Source organism: Argiope bruennichi, chromosome 3 (genome assembly GCF_947563725.1).
Source record: "Argiope bruennichi chromosome 3, qqArgBrue1.1, whole genome shotgun sequence".
Classification (NCBI taxonomy): domain Eukaryota; kingdom Metazoa; phylum Arthropoda; class Arachnida; order Araneae; family Araneidae; genus Argiope; species Argiope bruennichi.
This window is the reverse complement of record NC_079153.1, coordinates 67386567-67407770: the sequence shown is the minus strand read 5'-3', so window position 1 is coordinate 67407770 and position 21204 is coordinate 67386567. Positions and strand designations below refer to the sequence as shown.

General features: G+C 28.1%; 1 protein-coding gene across 1 annotated transcript; it reads right to left on the bottom strand.

Moving 5' to 3' along the window:
* Positions 1-12894: 12894 nt before the first annotated feature.
* On the bottom strand, positions 12895-21174 carry LOC129962866 (uncharacterized). The gene is made up of 4 exons (XM_056076866.1): positions 21124-21174; positions 20315-20398; positions 18353-19363; positions 12895-13332 (listed from the first exon to the last, which is right to left on the bottom strand). Exons 1-4 carry the CDS (start codon positions 21172-21174, stop codon positions 12895-12897), a joined length of 1584 nt encoding a protein of 527 aa, XP_055932841.1.
* Positions 21175-21204: the final 30 nt, after the last annotated feature.

Genomic DNA, 21204 nt, shown 5'->3' with positions numbered 1-21204 from the left:
TTTTACACATACACTTCTCCACCTGTTGAAGAACAAACATAACATTTTGTTTCGATCACGACAATGCATATACCACCAGCAGAAGGATCTAGTTGGGACATTTAAATTCGGACAGACATGACAGTAGTGTAGATTCAGGTGCCCATTGCGTCACGTGAACTGAAGAGGCGGAGTGCGGTGAATTAAAACCCCGCCCCTAGGGCACCCTAATCCGGAAGAACTGAGATAGTGATGACCGGATATGTTCTGTAGTTAGTACAGAATGGGTATGGGGATTACGTTTGAATTTAAAATACGAGAATAACGCCATTTTTTTAGAAGCCATTTTCAGTTTTTTTTTTTTTTATTGGCGACGGATTGTAAAGAACATTAGAATTGTATTAAAAGAATTCATTTATAATAATTAGAAATTTTTAATTATTATAAAATAATTAATGTGAAGTAGACGATATATTAATGATTTAGTAACTTGGCCAAGTTCACAAATATTGTCAGAAAAAAGATGTTTTTTTTAAGCTGTTTTTATTTAAAGGTTTGTAGTTTATATTCGATTTAAGATACTTTAACTGAAAATATTGTTTATGATCACATGAACATATCGATCGTTAAAATGATTGCTTGAATGACTATCATGAAATCATTCGAATTAAAATGATACATACGTTGGAGTAATGCGCATTACATCACATAAACATTTTACTTGCTCGTCCCATATAACTATGAAATCACATTCACTAATGTGACTTCGTAGTTATATTCCATAAGCTTACATTATATGGCATTTTCAATGAGCAATGAATTACAAAATTGAATTCATTCTGTTGATTTAATATATAACATGCGATCATTATACTGCTTCTTACAGCAATCTGTACTTTGGAAGAATAAGTTTTTTTCCCCAAAGATGTAATAATAATGTCAGAATTTGATGTTTTGAAATAGGGTTTTTTTTTTTTTTAAAACTTGCTTTTTTCTTTGGAAAATTGGTTTATTTGAATTTGGGCATTTTAGTTAACATAAATGAATTAATCTTTCTCTATAATATACTGTTTATGGTAGATTTTGATAATTTTTTTTAAAAAAAATTTCTGAATAATAATTTTTACAAATTTTTTCTTAATGATGTTCTTTTGTCCTCGTTTCTTAATACAGTGAGATTTCTATTTTGACATAAACGATATTTTATATAAATTAAGTTTACGGCTTTCTTAAAAAAAAACGTGCTTGCATAATAATGTCTGCATTCCAAATTTTTGTATTCTGATATGTGCAATAAATTATTTAAATTCCTATTAGTGTTTACATTCCCTTTTTTACTTTCTCGTAGTATAAAGAAAATATAGCAATTATCAAAAAACTCGAATCTCCATGTTTTAGAGCTCCCTGAGTTAAAAAAAAAAAATCTTTGGAAAATGTCCGTTTGCCCGACAAAGATAACTTAAAAACGATTTGAGCTAGACGATTGAAATTTGGCATACGCTCTTTGCAACAAATTTGCAGATTTCTATCAAATTTTGAATAAAATCCGTTCTGTGGAAGTCCGTCTGCTCGAAAATAAGTTAATACGATAATACAAAACAAAGAGAGCTAGATAGATAAAATTCGGCACACTGATTTAACAGTGTAGATACCTAAGAAATTCTGTGCCAAATCCAACGAGGAGTTAACTGTGAGTCTGTCTGTACTTTAAGAAATAAGGCAACGCGATAATTCAAAACGCAACGACTTCAATATATCAAATTTGGTACGAGAATAATTTATAACTACAAGTGCATTTTGTAACAAATTTAAATTGGCGAAATGCACTTCGTATGAATACATAAACGTGTATTGACTTCCTTAATTTAATTTTATTTATAAAGGTTTCCCAAATGAAAGTGGTCAAGTTAAATAAAAAGAATATCTTTATTGGAAATCAAGAGAAATCGCCATTGACTTTGTAACACAGGTTCCATCGTTTAGGTAGCAGGTCTATGCCTTTGCTGTAGAAAGCTAGTGGTTGATTCTTGTGGAAATCCAGCTCAGCTTCCTTCACTTAGTCGTCCGAATGGAAATGTGTCCCCTGTAATGCTTTCTTAAGTGGCCTAAAGATGTGGAAGTCACAGGGTAAAAAATACGGACTGTATGGCGGGTGTTCCAACACTTCCCAAAAGAATTGTTTTAAGGTCTTCTGAGTTCTGACGGACATGTGGGCGGACGTTGTCATGGAGAAGGCCTGGCAGTTTGTTTTTGATTACTTTCAGTAGTTTCGTCAGAGTACTGCAGTATTGTGGTGGATAGATAGTGTAATCGAAGAATCAGCTACCGTACTACCGCGCATTGTTACGATCTGGACGTATCCATGTATAGCACGACTTTACTTTCGATCAATTTCCTCTACACGAACAGCTTTCACTATTGAACGCTGTATGCAGTGCATATCTAATAACATCCTTTATATCCCTGTTCAATGACGCTACTATAGCTGCAGTCATTCTGACGCATCGCAAGTGTCCACTTTTTATTTGGGCAACCCTTATAACAACGAACGGTTTAAGAACTAAAACATATTTAGAATTTAAACTGACGAGACACAATACATGTCACATGATCATGAATCGCATTTAATTTTATTTAACATAAAACAATTTAAAATCCAAAATGCATTCAAAATTTAAATTAATAAGACACTTTTTATATGTGTTACATGTTCATTGATTGATTCAGTTGATTTAATTTTATTTAAAAGCTAATGATTCGAAATTTAAAACAAATTTCAAATTAAAATGGATAAGACGCATGTTATGCGGGGCACATGAGCATGGATCGACTCCCTTTATTTAATAGCAACAGTTTAAAATTTAAAATTTTATGACGATCATCGGCACTAATATTAATTTGAATAAATGATGGGACCATGGTTGCCTGGTGTTAAAATCCCGCTTTGATATTTGAGCCCCAATTCCACCGACGAACAGTCATGTAAGTGGGCCTGGTGGGCGCAAAATCAGTCGGGGCCAAATACCCACCCGCCGGTGTGGCGTGGAAGCTTGGAGAAGGGGTCCGTTCCAGAATAGCTCGAGTGTTACTTTAAACTGGAACGTTAATATAATTGTGTTAAACTGAATAAATAATCTAAACAGGAAAAAAAAAAACACATCATTTATTGCCACTTTGCGGATTTAAATGAGGAATCCATTGTGAATAATTCAGAATAAAAAAAAATTATATAGTGACCTTTTCCATTTTTGAAAGACAATGTACAGATAAATGATGACATAGGTATTTGCGTATATAGGTATTTTAGATGACATAGGTATTTGTTTTTATCATGACTATGATGACGCATTAATTAATTCCATTATTAATTTTCTTTTTAATTAATTCCACTGTTAATTTTCTTTGATTAATAAATTCCATTATTACATAGATAACATAATTGTTTAAGATACCTCGAAGTCAAAAGTGGTCACATGATTTAACTAATGAAGATGTATTTTTGAATAAAATATTCAGTTGTGTTTAATAATTTATTTAGCTATAAAAAAGCTTAAATTTTAAAGATTCCTTTAAGTATTTTACGAAATAAATCATCAAAATAATTAAAAGAATCATAGCCTTTTGAATCATCCTTTTACGTAACAAAATTCTTATCAAATATCTGTTGAGAAAACGTTTGGTAGATCCTTGTTACAATATTGATAGCGAGGATTTAGTTAGATGCATGTGATGACATCAAAATTCGAAATGATTTTTGTTTCTAACCAGGAGAAACTGATCTCAATCCTAAATGAACACTGACAAGTGGAATAACAGGAATAGAGATATTCTACAGTATAAATATTTAAAGGTATAGAGAGCTGCTCTTTTGTATAAATATTTCTTTTTTATTGATAACATGCCGAAGTTATTTCTAGATCTAATGAAACTTTCACGAATTTCTCAGAATGAAGGTAAGAATTTTAATATTTCGTTTCATTTTCCCGAGGAAAAATAATTCTATAGTAGAAATAAATCAGAATAACTGGGATTTATTACATTTATTTAATCTAATTTCAGAAAATTGATAATTTATCATTTTTTGTTTTATTTAGGATCTATTTTTTTGGGAAAGTCGCATCATTTCATTGATTTCTTTAGACTATTAAGTTTTCCGATCTGATCTAAATGACGTGCGGGATATTGATTTTACGTATAGTTTGAAAGAAATCAAAGAAAATAAATTTAAAATCACACATAATTTCGAATGATTTAATATTCGATAAAATGAAAGAAAAAGTTGAAAATATAAGCAATGTTATTATACTGATGAATTATCGTCAATGATATCTAGATAAATTTAATGAAAAACTTTAAAATTTATTCGGTAAATTCTTAGACACTTTTTTTTTATTTTTAATAATTTTCAGTTTCTATTTATAATAAAAATCGAATAAATGTTTATGGCATAATACGCTCTATAACAAGGTGGATCGAAAAATTAAAGTATCATATCACGTAATACTAGGTGAAAAAAATTGTCTACTGACCAGCATATCATTGCTGCGTTTTTTCAGAATGTTCACTTCATCTTTATTTTCCATAATGGTTTCAAAAATTTACTTCTTACAAAAAAAAAAAAAAAAAAAAATCCTATATTTTGCCTTAGTTTTCTGTAATTGTATCGATCACTTATTGATCTAGCAAAAAAAAAGCAATTAAATTTAATTATAAACTATTAATTATGCTAAAATAAGCTTTCTTTTAACTATTCTTCAATGTAGAATTTTTTAAATTTTTGGTACTTCAATTGACGGACTCTGCTCTGTTAACCCTTTCTAGGGCCGTGGGAAGTATGCTTCCCACCAAATTTATCAATCTTTGTATGAAATTATGTAGGTTGGTATAAGTTCTGACATTTTTTTTTAGAAAGACAGAAACTTAGATGCTTCAGTTCTTTATCTTACACAAAATGATGTGTCTTGATTTGTTACTTAATTATTAATTAACCAAATTAATTAATTAATCAAATTAAATTTATCTAATAAATTAAATGAATCCCTTCCCTTATTATAATTTCAAGTCTAAAAATATTTTAACATAATATGACTAGAAAAAAATGGCCATTTAAAGGGTTAAATCAAGTTGAGGTCAAACAGTCTAGCTTGTAGAGTACAAAAAAGAATATGCATACATTATCCTGTATTATTCGTAAATATGATATTTACAAGTAATTTTTCGTACAACTTTTTCTTCTTTTCTTATAAATTTCGATTTCATTCAAAATAGATTCAGAATAAGGAAGGATCTTATCATAATATTGTATTTTAGGACAAGTTTGAAAAAATCGAGAAAAATCTTCGAACAACAAGTAATAATAATTTATAAGTAAATAAATAAGTCGAACGATTTGAAATTATATAGAAATGTTATTTAAAATTATACTCAGCGATAACGTAGGTAAAAACGAAGAAATTTACTTAAAAAAATATAATTATAAACTCTAAATACATGAGAGGTAAAAATAGGAAAAGTAATACATTTATACACACTACTTTTTTTTTCAAACAATCAATTGACACATAAAAAAAGTCTAATTAATTAAAACTATTTATTGATATATATTTTTTAAATTTCTGAATAACAAATATAATATTTGATAATATCATAACAGGTACAAGTAACAATCGGTATTAAATATAAAACTAAAAAATAAAAATAAAGACATTTATAAAATTTAATAACAAACAGAAAAAAAATAATATAATTCATAATTTAATGAATGTATGCATATATACAAGAAAAATTGAAATATATATTAAATGCACATGACTTATTAATAAATAAAATCTTCGGAAAGTATTACAATGACTAGTTTTTTAATCATGTAAAAAAATAATAAGTGATGATAATGAAATATAATAAATAAAAGTTAATTCGTACACATATAAAAAGTGGAACACTGCATTTAAATATATAAAAATAACAAAATATTGCATGGTTTAAACACATTTATAATTTAATAAATATATCAATTAGAATTTAAAATTATGGTGAATATTTGGAACACAATCTATTTTGTTTACAAAAAAGCTATAATAGAGGAAAATATCATTTTGAAGCATATAAAATGAGTTGCTTTAAAAAAAATAATGAAAAACAGTATCAAAATCTAATTATATATTATAACGATTTAAAAAATTCAAAATATAATAATTTAATTAGAAAATGCGTTCATATAATAACAATACTAATATTAAAGTATTATAGAACTACAATATGAAGAAAAAATGTCACATTTAAAAAATACTTTCTCTATCTTTTTAGTAAGGCATTTCACGCAGATATATTCCACTATTCAACTTTATATATACCATATTAAAAAGTACTTCATACAATAGTCTGAGGAAATAGATATTATTTAATTACAATTATCATATGAAATGAAGGCATTTCATTATTCATAGCAAATTGTTGTTATACATTCCCTCTGTCCGAAAATATGGTAGACATTTAAAAATATAATTTTTTCCAAATTTATAGTGCAAGAAAAAATGTGGGATTAAATTATCCGAATTAAAATGGATCAAGCTCATTTAGATACGTGAGAATTTAAATAAATTGGTAATCAGAAAAAAAAACTTAAATTAAGACTTATAAAATTATATTTGAGGTATGAAGCAATTAATAATTAATTCAAGAATTTTGGGTTTCTATAAAATTACAGAATGCTTTAAGTACAACAATTGAAAAAATATTTACATAAAAAAGGAACTTCAAATAAAATAATGCATAGTGACTCATTATATATTTATATAGATTTGCATGAAAATATTAAAATTACATATGAGCATTATAATATATATATATATATATATATATATATATATATATATATATATGCATCTTATTTTAATTGCTAAAAATTATTTTTTCTGTCGAATTAAGACCATTAAATATAGATCCATTATTATTTTTCTGTTTTTACCATTACATCAATTTGGATAATTCAATTGAATAAAATAAGTTCACATATATACGTAATGGAATACATAGTTTGAGGTATAAAATAATGTTATCTAAATTAGAATATAGTCTTGTTTCTAAATCATTGAGAAAATACTGAATTCGTCCATAACTCTTTCTCTCTCTCTTAAGTCCAAGTTTTAACTTATTGAATCAAAGAATCTTATAGGAAAATTAGTTAATCACTTTGATTCATTACTCTTTCATTGCAATACTACTTTCTCACAAATTGCTCATTTTGTAAATAATTTATGTCATTTTAATAATCTATATAATTTTATTCTATACAAAATAATTAATATTAATCCAAAATTTCATTCTTTTTTTTCCCTTCTTTTGTAACATACTATTTGGAATTGCCATCTTTAATATCTAGAAGCCACAATCAATATATGTAAAAAAAACTTCATAATTTGAAGAAAAAATTAGCAGATGGTGCTTATTGAAAACAATTTTTTAGAACAAAATTTCGTAATACGAAATTGATTAGTGATTAAGATTAAACTTGCCCCATATGTTTGTTCTATATCTTGAATATTTTAAGCAATGGAAGTGAATATGTTCAATATTATTTTTTTGGCAACAGAAGGAATAATAAGGGTTATCATAAAGACCAATTTTATTCAGTAGAGATGGAATAAAAACCATCCGGATAGTAAGGTTTTTAGCTATGTCATTATGTTCGCTCTCCTATTCATAAGTCATGCAGTAACAGATAAAATGTAAGAGTTATCTTTTGGAACTTCTTGGTACTTCTTTTTGTAAATTTGACATGTATAAATTTTTAATAGCAACCCACTCGAAGTTTGGGTTTGATTCCTTGACCGTTTTGAAAAATTTGAATGTCCTCGAATCTAAACCAATATGTTCTTCCGGTTTGGTTTTGCTCTAATTAATATATTTTTTTAAATCAACCCTAAGAATAATCATCGTTGATTTGTAAGATAAATCTTTCAAGATTTGAAAGACACATGATCTGCACGTCAGCAACACCGAATTTTTTTTTTCCTTCTAGAATTGAGAGGTCATCTAAATTTTTGATTTAATAGGAGCCAAATGTTTATTTACTGCTTTTTTTATAGGTGACAACTATATATAAAGATGGATATTTAATTACTAGATTATTTATTTTATTCTCCATTTTTTTTAAGATTTTCAGAATGAATACCATATTTTCGGTCAGAAGGAATATTACACTTAAAAAAAGTTTAGCAAACAAAAAGCTATATTACAAATAACATAGAGGAAGAGAATAAATATCCTCTAAAAGATCATTTAACAAGTAATAAAGAACTTTGATAACATGGCAGTTACTAAATAACAATTCAGTAATAAAAAACTTGAAACATGGCTGTTAATAAATAATTATCCAATATCTTAAAAATGAATAATTTGATAAAAAAATTCGTTACTAATTAAAATTTGTTATTGGCACTTTTGTAAGCTAGTAAAAAGTCCATCAGTATCTTACTGCTATATAAATAAATCATTTTCCCAACAATTATTTGAATATTTCAAATGTTCTCTGTTCTACTAAATAATTTCTAATTCTACATAAGAAAATTAATAAAATAATTTCTTTATTGGTTTGATATATTTATACTGCTATATCTATTGGACATCTTGCAACAAATTACATCTAATCAAAACATTTTCATACATAATGGCACTCCACTGGTATTACTTACAAGTACAAATTTTTTGCAGAACAACTAGTACTTGAAAACACTTGTCTATAATCAGTAAGAATGTGAGAGACAATCCTATTATCAGTAAAAATTTTCTATTTAAAGTATATTCGACAGAAGTTAATAATTTGGTACACCAGATTTCGACGTTTCTTAGCATAAAAAAATCTATCTTTTTCGACGAGATTTTCTACGTTTAAAAATTAACAACTCAACAATCAAAAGAGAAATAAATTTATATATTTTCGATTTAATTTATGCTAAGTAGATTCTATTGTAAAGAATCACGAATAAAATAGGAAGTCAAAATTAAAATGAGGAAAATATATGGAAGTCAAATTTACTGTTTTGAAGTTACAGAGTTATTCTTCAATAGCTTACATAAATAAAATGCAATTTTAAAATTGCAGAAGAAAAAAAAAAATTAAAAAAAAACCTATATCATAGCATAAAACAAGATGGATTTATAAATTGAATCCTCTAAACCATTATGAAATCTTAATTCACCTTAACTTTAAACATATAAATATTTATTACTAAGATACTTAAAGATCTGTACATAGTTTTAAATTTGTACTCTTCTTCATAACTTACTGGACTTCTAGTACTAGTATCATTCACTGGCATTTGATTTGACAAAAACTTGGAATGCTGGTGAAAAAAGTTTGTTAGTACATTTAATAGTAAGTATTTCAAAACATTTTCTTCTTATTATTATTAATAAAATCTAAAAGACATTGAATAAAAAATATCATATGCTGCATTCACCTAATTACTTCATCTAATTAAAATTTTATTTTAAATCTTCACCCCTCCATTTTTTTAAAAAAATATAAAAAAGCAGGGAATGTAATTCCCAAAACAAAATTTAAATATAAAGGAAAACTGCCTCCCCCCCCCCTCCTTGAAAAAAATGATGCTTATAATAAAGCTAAGTTAAAGAAAGAGAAATTAAGTTAATATTCAGTTTTCAATAAGGCATCCTCGTCATGCTTTAAATGTATTTTTTTTAATTAAAAAAAAAATCATGAAAAAGTTTCTCATCATTATTTTACAAATATCATAAGTCCAATAATTGTCATTAATTACAGATAGTTTTAAAATATATTTCACGCACTATCACTCTTAGGTCCAGTTAAATAATGTAATCATACAGTACATAACTTATTATGATCATTATCAAGCCATAGGCAAATACATCATTCAATACATTTCCATTCCATTTATTCAGTAAATTCCCAACAGGTATTCAAGAGGATTGCTACAATATACAAGAAATATCAATACATATATTTGACGATTTTCAAGACTACTTTGTTAAATTAACACCAACTCTAAATATATGTTTTCTTTGATCTTGGAACAGACCAAATACGAGTAAAGGCGTCAAATACAGTAAACTATCATTCAAAATCCACACTTTTCGCGATTTTTTTAGTAAGTTTTGCATATTTGGAATGCAAACTATCGCCCCAAAGGATAAGTGTCCCCCCCAAAAAAATATGCTATTAATAATAAAATCAACTATGAGGTATGGGATCGGAAAAGATTTAAATCCTTTAGCTTAAGGTACACTTTAAACAGGCAATGAGGAACTGTTAATGCCATTTTGAAGTAATAACAAGGAATATTGATTACTCTAATTTGTAACAGAAATTAATTTATTTTATTTCACAAGATAAACCATTTAATTTAATAAATCTCAAAGTATTATATCATATTTATCAGCAACATTATTTATATATATTCACATCTTTATTCACACAGATTATCTTGCAAATTTTGAACAAAATAAAACAAACATAAAGAAACACACATAAATATCATGAAAAATAAATATAAATGAAAATATAATAAACGGGTAGTAATACACAATTCATTTTATTTCATTAGTAATGGGTAAATTTCTCTGCTAAATTAAAAAAAAGCATTAATTCAACATTTATTAATAAAATAATTTATTTCTATCTAAGAAAAATACAACAAACTTCAAAAACGATAAAAATACATAAAAATAAAATTAAAAAAAAATTGTAAATTTTCCCATACGGTTTTGTTAAAAATGACTAGATTCAATATTTATAAATGCATCAATAAAAAGCAACAAATCAAGTTAAATAACTCGAGAGAAAAAAAAATATAAACAACACAGACTTGCCAGCTCTTAGAAAAAAAAAAAAAAAAAAATTCAATATACAAAGCAGGAAATAACTGATTCATTCGAATTAAGGAAACAAATCAGCAATAAAATCTTCCCATTCTCTAAATCATCTTCCTAAAATGCTGGTTAAGAGAGAAAATCCATTTCAGGATTCTTAGTCAATGAAGTTGAATGAGATCGATTAATTAATTACACACGGCATGATTTTGGAATTCATTATGCACTTTGCAGGATTTAAAAAAAAAAAAAGTGGCATCACAAAATGGCGCAAGGCAAAATCAAGTTCAATGTTCGATTATACACGTAATTAAGTTTGTCATTTATTTATGACTTCAAGATAATTTACTCAATTTTCAAGATTAGAATTCTATTATATATTATTTCAGATCTTATAATGAACCACAAAAGAGACCAAAATATCACTAAATATAATTTTTTATTATATTTTGACTGTCATCTTTTTATATCTTCGCTGATATGATGAATTCGCAGTTATTTAGCAACATAAATTTGTTGACGGGCTATTGAGGATTAAATTACATCAATGTAAGCTGCGTGTCATCGTTAGTAAACATGTCAAGCAAAATCTGATTTGGATGAATTACTGAATTTCTGTTGTAATTTGGCAGAATTTTCCAAAAATTTGACAAAAAAAAAAAAAAAAATTGACATAAATGGCGGAGATTTATAGCCTATGAAAGCGAATTTAAGTTTTATCGGAAATTCTTAGAAAGCTGTGCCACACAAAAAATTTTTTTGGAAATTTTTTTGTATTTGGGTAATATTAGCATCAAGAGTAATACATAATAGGAAATTTTAATAAGGATAATAAACAATAGGAATTTTTCGAAATCTAGCAAAAAATATTTAATCTAAAGAATCGGAAATTCTACGCTTTCCGCGTGAAAAGTAATTTAAATTTAATTCAAAATTATAACACATAATTAAAAGTTAAAATGAATAATATTCCTGCAAAGAAACTTTATTAAGTTACCAAATAATGAATAACAATAAGTGAAATCGCTCCATCATAAAACGTTTTTTGATACTGTTTTAAATTAAAGAAAAATTCTTTTCTTCGTGAATGTGATTTGTTTCAAGAAAATACAGAAATAATCATATTGAAAGTAAATAAAAGAAAAATAGTTAATTAGAAACTAATAATAGCAAAATTTAATTTCATTAATTAAAGAAGATTTTAGCTGAATTTTAATTTTTAATGTCTTAGTTTTAACCATTAATACTTAGAGAAAAAAAAAAAACGATTCAGAAAATGCGGCTTAATTTTATAAAAGTAAATATTTTAAAATTGAAATTGCACTAATCTGGTCCCATATTATTAGTTAATTTAATTTGTTATTAAAAGCCAGAAACCTATAAATGATATAAAGTGTGTTCTAAAATCTCTTTTTTGAAGAAAAATGCAAATTTTCTTCACGGATAAAATTATGAATAATTTTATCCGTGTTTGATATATACACTCCAATGAACAATACTTTAATTTAAGCATTTTTAAATTTTCATACATTTTTTTTTTACCATTTAAAAACTGCCTCTTTTCAAGTACATTAATTTTTTTTAATTAAATGAAAAACTGAACTATATAGTTTTTTTTAACAATTTTTCCAGTCGATTAGACATCATTTGCAACCTGCATACAAAATAGGTTTAAAAACAAACATGTCAGGTATTAAAGGGTTAATTACAGCTTCGAGTCAAGACTTACACTTTTCTATATATTTTCTCTCCAACATATCTGAACAGTTATTATTTATTAAAAAATTATCCACAAATCTGGCATTTTTAAGTAAATAAATGTAATTTCGCACTATAATGTAAAATATAAATAAATAAATAAAAAAAAAAAATAATAAATAAAAATAAATAAATAAATAAATAATAAAAAAACAAAAAAAAATAATAATAAAAAAAACACTAATAATAATAATAAAAAAAAACTAATAAAAAATATGGATTCGTCACAAAAGCTGGCAAGTCTGAATAATATAAAATACATTTCTTAACAAAACTATGTACATTTCTTATTGTATCTATAACAAATTAACCTGAGTAAGTCTGAGTGGCTGCTGACGCCATTTGCAATCCATGCAATTGACCATCCTCTTCATGATTCGTTTGGTTTCCGGCATTCTGTAAAGCTTCCGTCTTCTCGAAAGAAATCTTGGCATACATGTTAGGATCACTTCCCTTTGAAGAATTGGACAAAGACGACAGAACAGCTAAACTTTCATCAGAATCGTGCTTCTCGCTTAAGTCCTGTTTCAGATCAGATTCTATAATGGACTTGCCTATCATGCCAGGATACTTTTCCTTCAGAGCATCGGTATTTGCATAGAAATGCGACGTGGATCTCTTGGGTACTAATCTGTTCAATGAGGACGTGGCCCCAAAGTGTGGAAGTGAACGCCAAGACATGCTCTTTGTTTTGGGCCATTTAGGAACAGGAGTAGGTATATGGGTGTACACGTGAGAATACGGCTGAAAAAAATGGAAGCATTAAATGATAGAAAAATATAACAACGGACAACTTAAATAATAGCATGTTAACATTGCTTTAAGTGTTACAAACAGACTTTGAAATTTTGAAATGAGAAAAATTCTTCTTACTATTAAATTTTCATATTCCATTTATTAGTTCCTTGCCGATAAAAATATGTTATAACATAATAAATCTGAGATAATACACATAAGCTAAAAAAATGTCAATACTTGAATTTTTTTGATACAGAAACTGCTAACAGCAGACATATGTTGTTTATGTAACTAGGAAAAATAAGATGGCATCATTAAAAAAAAAAAAAAAGCAGTAGATAGCTGCCTAAGAGTGCCTCAATTGCTCTCGGCTTCGAGGTTCTTCCTGAAGGCTTCGAGTTTATTTACTTTTTGTATTTTCTGGGCGAATCCTTTTCTTTTCATTTTTTTATTTGATTAACATTCCTCGGAATCATTCAGGTTATAATTAATAATCATTTTTATTTTAAAACATTATTACAAAGAATCTTTTACATGTTCTCAAATTAGCTTTCAGATCAGTGTGGTCCCATTTTTTTGCAATAGGTTGACTTACTCATAAATTAACAGCTCTACCAAACGTAATGTTCGAATATTAAAAATGCGTTCAAAATCTTTGTGTTTTTCATACCAGTTTGCATAAAATTACTTTTAAATTAAATTTTTTATGCAAGATATTGAAATCAACTCCCTTGAAGGTCACCAACAATGAAACATTTGGTTATTTCAGTTAACTTTAATATTTGGTACGCAAATATTGTTTTAAACAATATTTAGCATAACTAATTAGCAATCTGATATTTTATTGATAATTAAGATATCAGATTAAATCCATAAAAATATCTAGCTTTGGAAGGGAAAATGGTGGAGATATCTTATTGCTAATTAAGATGTCAGATTAAATCAATAAAAATATTTAGCTTTGTAAGGAAAAATAGTCGAGATATTTTATTGCTAATTAAGATGTCAGATTAAATCAATAAAAATATCTGGCTTTGGAAAGGAAAATAGTCGAGATATCTTATTGCTAATTAAGATGTCAGATTAAATCAATAAAAATATCTAGCTTTATAAGGAAAAATAGTCGAGATATTTTATTGCTAATTAAGATGTCAGATTAAATCAATAAAAATATCTGGCTTTGGAAAAGAAAATAGTCGAGATCTTCATTGCCTAAAGAATCCAGTAGAGTGCTGCTGTATGATTTTTTTTAAAGACGAGACCAGATTTGCTTTGTACATAATATCTAAAGCAAATGAAAATAAATTTAAAACCAGCGGGAGTAGTTTCCACAAAACTTTCTCGCATACTCTCTAATAAACTCGTCATGTCAGAGAACGCCTTGAATGGCATTGGCGTACAGCAGTTACAAAATATCAGTCTTTGGCATGAATTTAGCCTTTTAACTGAATCTTCTGAGCCATTCTTGGCAAGTTATTAGGCGATCAATCCCTGGCATATGTTAATAACTTTCAAAAATCAAATTTGTGTTTTAAACATGTTTTCTCAACCTATCGAAACAAAAATTTGACACAAAACTGCACTTCTAGTCACAAAATCCCATAACAGATTTGACATATTTAATTCCTTGCATTTTTGAATTATCGCGTTTTCATGTTCTTGAACGTACAGATCGACAGACGGCCCTGCCCGTATTTGGCTAAAAATTTTACCAGTGTCTACACTACAGATGTACAGTACACTACAGTACAGATGTACAGTGTCTACACAACAGATCTGTGTACCGAATTTTATCTATCTAGCTCTTCATTTTGTAATTATCGCATTAATCTATATTCGAACAGCAGGTCTTCTTGAGAACAGATTTTACTCAAAATTTGATAGAAATCGACAAATTTGGGGACGAAGACCATATACCAATTTTGAATCGTCTAGCTCAAAGTGTTTTTCAATTATTCTTGTCACAGACAAATACACTTTTTGTAAAATTATATTTTCCGAACTCAAAGATATCTAAAAATGTGGGGATTCGTCAAAATCTCGATTTAGAATTTTTTGATAATTACTATACTTTCTCTATACAAAATATATGAGGAAGTAAAAATGTGTTTATGCAATTTTATAAACAGTGTTTAATGTAACATAATACAAAATTGATGGCATAAGTGTTTATGCATGATTTTGTTTCAAAATTTAAAATAACATGAAAGTGTTTAGATACTTCAAAATACAAATAAAGAAAAAAATTACTAATACATTTTATTAGCTAACGGACCCTACTTAACATAAAGCATGATTTTAACCTATAAACTAAAAAAAACGAAATACGGATAAAGTGTAATTTTACCTTATTGAAATATTATTATCTTGATATTTCAACACACTGCAAAATAGTAGAGAAAAAGTACTTGTTACTTATATTTACATTAGTTAATCTAGATTACAAGCATAATATTTTTATCCCATATAAAAATTAACAAATTAAAAGACGGTGCAGATAATGTGTTTTGCTTTCAAATTTCTTTTGAATTATTTTGGAAAAAGAAATGCATAAATATGGAAGAATTAACCAACTGATAGATACCCTATTCAAATTTTTTAAAGAATATTCCTATGGAAAACTGAAAAAGAAAATCCTTTACTACAGAAATCAAACATACAAAGCAAAAATTGAACCTTATCAAGTATCATGAATTCATAAGGAAACATTTTGAACAGTAATATTTTGATTTTAATAAAGATGACAAAAGCTTCCCAAAATATTTAATGTCTGAAGTGGTTCGACTAATTACCTGTAAAAAAAAAAAAAAAAAAAAAAAAAGAAACATTCTCAACTTACAGTATGTGGCAAACTCAATCCATATTAGAAAACAACAAACAAAAAATTGCAGAGAGAATATCAAGAAGGACATTCACAAATGCGCAATTTGTCGTGCAAATGTCATCATTCCGCGCCAAAACAGATATTCAATATGGAAAACGGTACGAATTGGCATGGACATGGAGTTGGAAGGTTGGATATCACCCAGTCTCAAATTTCATCACTCCATGCCATTTGGTATGGCGCTGGGCCCACTGGATAAAAACGGCGAGAGTAATTAGTCAGGGTGGAGTAAGGAATACTCTCATGAATGCAAAACGGAGGAAACCGAACTTTCACAGACAGATTCACACAATTCTTCACCGAGTAACTAAAACAAGGTGTAGGTGTGAGTGTGAAGTAAGCAGAGTATGGGATTGACATTATGGAAAGTGAAAGGGTTTGCATGGAATATTGGATGGGCTTAAGAGGAAATGGCATGAAATGCCATTTACTGTTCGCTTGGCGTTGAGTGACTGTGAGTAACTTGCCTTAGACATATAGGATTAGTACCAATAGCTGAACATATGGTATTTTAAAAGAATCCCATCTTAGAATTTTACAATTATTTTATGAATAGTATTGCCAAACTGACATAACGTTACTGTGCCTATAGTAAACTTGCAGAGCTTTTGAAGTTCTTTTCTCATCCATCTCGTGGGTAATACCTTCAAATATTTAAAGAGAAATTAATTTACTCTCTCATCCAGAAAGAATGTAAAAGAATCATCTGCCATCTATTTCTTCTTTTGTAATTCATCTGCATTTACTAGCTATCGGTGAAATTTTTTCTAATATCTTATTGCTAATTAAGCAATAAGATATTGAACCTTATTGCTTAAAAATTGCTTTTAAAAGGTAAATTAGAATTTTTACTAAATATGATTATAATGTCAGGCCCTATTGCATTAGCATAGTTAGAGTCCAACAATAAAGGCCATTGAGATTTACCTTCTCTCTTCCCTTTGGGGTCTTTTAAAATATTCATTTATTTTCTCCCTTGTTGAACAACAGTTATAGAATAGGATGTATCACATTTGAAATACTTATCCCCCACTGTGTAAGAAGTATCTAAAGTAAAGTAGTCTGATTAATTGCGTGGTTCTCAATACAATGATAGACACAGTAATGATGTGGGGTCAAGTATCTTGTATTCTAAAGATAGGAGGTAATCTCGACAAGAAAGATTGTAATATGGCTAATGAGGGCATATAAGCCGTTCAGTCTTCTGCTATCACAACAGACAGTTACTTAATTATACAGGGTGTTTTGATAAGACAGATTTAATTCTGATGTGGTTTTGATGCACCTGTACAGAATATAAAAGACAGATTTAAAAAGATAAAAATAAGAATATCAAAGATTTTGAGATAGAAACTCAATAATATTTTTATAAGCCCTTTCGGGACGGGAGGCCTCTATCTTAGACGCACGCACGGGACGGATCATACGCGAAAGGGGGTTTTGCGTCGCTAAGCCCAACTTTGGGGAAAAAAAAAAAAAAAAATCACAAAAAATAAAGTTTAAATCCTAACGTCGTCATTTTTTTCTACCTTTTTAGATAATTAGTTCATTCATAATTTGAGCACATTTTTCCAGCACAAAGCGCGTTTTCTTGCTATGATAAAACGAAACCAATGCTTTCCGTAATAAAAAGAGAAGTACGTGATATTTATCCGAACTCTACTCAAAATAAATCGAACTGACGGTAAAATCCAAAAAGAGTAGTTACGGTTACATAGCAATAACAACAACAACAACAAAAAAGAAGTAAAGAATTCGGAGCGAGATCAGAAACGCAAATGATTATATTAAGTGGAACGTTACACAACCCAACTCTGTTTATTTACATTAATCTTACTTCTCACTCAAGCAATAGCTTACGAGTAAAATACCAAAGGCTGAATATGAGCAAACTGAAGGTCAGGATACTGAAATTATATTTATTTCAAAAGTAATAGACACAGGAAGCCATCTAGTGGCGCTTAAAAATTGTTCCAGTTCGGAATGCATATATGCATCAACGCCCCATGAGTTCGATTTCCAGAAATTCAAAGGTGGGACGCCCGGCTGTGAGAGATGTTCGCTGGTGATGCATATATGACACGCCCGCCGTGAAAGGGTCAAAGTAATTTAAAAAAGCATTTTAAAGAAATAAGAACATACTTGCTGCATTTGATAAAGCTTCTCCTTTCTCAGAGTGGCTTTCTCAGCTAGTTGATGTCTATTATTTCTATCAAGTCGAGCATAGTTAGTAATCTGTTCTACACCATTATTAAAATGAAGAGGGCAATCATCAGCAGAACAACCTACTTTTTGGGTGGGTTTAAAATCACAGCAACAATGAACACAATTTCTAGGATGACCTCCATGATCCAACACATTGCCATAATCTGCTTGCTTGGCACGATCAGAATAAGTCACAGTTCGAGCATTATTCTGAACAACACACATATTCAAGGAACATGTTCGGCAAGAACCACACGTTGTCTTCCGTAATACTTTATTATTCATGTAATGCTGTTTAGAAGCATTGATACAAGTTCCTATCATACAACAACGAGGCAAGAACTTTTTACTACTATGAAATGTTCCTAATGGTGGAAGTCCTATGATGCTTTTATCTGTCAAATAGTCCATTAAAGGCGAATACTTTCTTCTTTTCTTAGGTGTGGGAGGTAAGCTTGGAGTTGCTAAAGGTGCCGTTGGGACAGTAGTTTGTACTAATGCTAATGCAGGATGGCCATTAATAATGGTGGATGGTCCTGGTTGAGGTTCAAATGAAGGATCTCGTTTCTCATCAGAATTTTTTAAAAGAAAAACATTACCAGGATCGCTTCCATCCCCTTCTCCGAGGAGTGAAGAATGTGGATCTGTGTCATCACCATTTCCATTACTAATAACCTCACTGTCAGAACGAGGGACTAAAAGGCATTCTTGTAAAGCATTGAATAAAGATTCAGCCTCTTTGCATTTAAATGCATAAATGCCAGGCCCTGTAGAGCAGTGTCGACCACACTCAAAAGAAAATAATTCAGTATCAAATCCATAGCGTCTAAGGCTTTGAAGTGGCCATATAATTGGTGGTTCTCCTCTTTGATGGAGAACTAGGTCAGTGTCAGTTACTTGTATATGGCATGATTTGATATAATGACCGTCTTCATCAATGTTCCATACCTAAAAGTAAATGAATAAAACCATATAAATGAATAAATTAAACTTTAATCAAGAGAAAATAATCAAAAATATCAAGTAAAAATTACTTTAAAAAAAAAGCTCCATAATCTTTTCAAATTAACAATTCCTATTTAATTTTTTGTAGAAATAATGTCTTGAATATTAATATACAGGGTGTACATAAATGAATATACAAACCTTGCAGGGCCCTTAAGAGAAAACAAAACAGAGCAACCTTGTTGTTTAATGGCAATAAAAAAGAAAAGATGAAAATTTATATTCAGCACAAGTGTTCAAAGAGTGCTCAGTAAAATTATAAGTGCTCAAAGTGAGTTCCTCAAGGAACACAAAGGGTAACTCATCCATATAAGTTGTCTGGGATTATTCTTTGAAAGGTTGCAGATATGTGTGTCTTGAGCTCATAGATGTCAGTTGGTAGAGGTGGAATAACACCTGCTCACACTGAACATTTATAACTGAGTTAATTTTCAGCTTTCAACTGTTATTTCTGATTTTAATGAACCACTTGTACTTTATTCTGTTTCCTTTTAATAGCTCTGTAAGGATGGGATATTCAATTATGCATACTTGTATAATAAAGATTAAAAGGAAAGTCAAAAGCAGTGGTTTTAGAAAAATTATATTTTCTGAACTATTTCATATCAAACTTTTTATTTTTTACACATCTTTTGTTTGCAAAAAAAAAAAAAAAAAAAAAAAAAGAAAGCATTTCAAAATATGTGAACTGACATATGTTTAGAAAATTTCAATTGTCTTAAGAAAAGTTAACATGAAAGTTATGCTACAAATAAATTTTGCCTAAATTATATATATATATATATATATATGATACATGGAAGAAAAAAATTATTAAAGCAGATCATGAGAATTTGTGGCATAATTATAATGACATTAATGTTAAATAGAATTTAAAAAATTATGCCTACTTACATGGAATACAGGTCTTGAAGTATCTTCTACTAAAATTCTTGAGGAAATACATCCCATAATTTTAAGGGAAACAAAATTGAAAATCTACAATAAAGGTGAAAATATCAAGTAATTAAGATAAAATGTATAATAGATGCAAAATTTAAGAAAGCAAATAAATTTTATAATATAATAATAATTACTATTGCATCATTTTTAACTTTTGGGTATTCATACTATACTGTTTATTATTTTTTCAGAAATATTAATTTGCATCTATTAAAATAAATTAAAAAATAAAAATTGACATTTAATGAAAAAACTAGAATAAGGTTTAAAATTTTAATTAAAAAAACATAGAAATTTAGAACAAGTTTAAATAAAAAAATTCAAGACTTAACTAGATGCATATATCTAAAAAAAAGCTTGTCATTTTCATTAACAAAAATTAATGAATCATCATTTAAAAACAATAAAATGAAATTTTTGAAAATTATTTTTCTACAGCACCTACAAAAATTTCTAGTTATTCAATATAATTAAACAAAATATGTGATTGAAAGGCATCGTGATAGATTTTTTTTATATAACTTGGATAAATAGTAACAGGCATATTAGATATTTAAATATGTGTATTTGGTTAACAATAAATCATGCATTTAGAAAAAGAAACTGCAAAATAGTATTAATTTTACAAAATATTATGAATAATCTTACAAGGAAAAGAAGGTTGAAAGTTGATCAGTTAAAAGAAATGTTATAAAGAATAAAATTAAATAATTATTTAATAAATCAAGTTCGGTAAAGATCCAAGTTTAAAATTTAATTACCGTTCGAAGTGCGTTTGTTAGTAAATACAACTGTCGGCGCATAGCAGACATCTATGCATCTAATGCCAGTGACATTCTTGA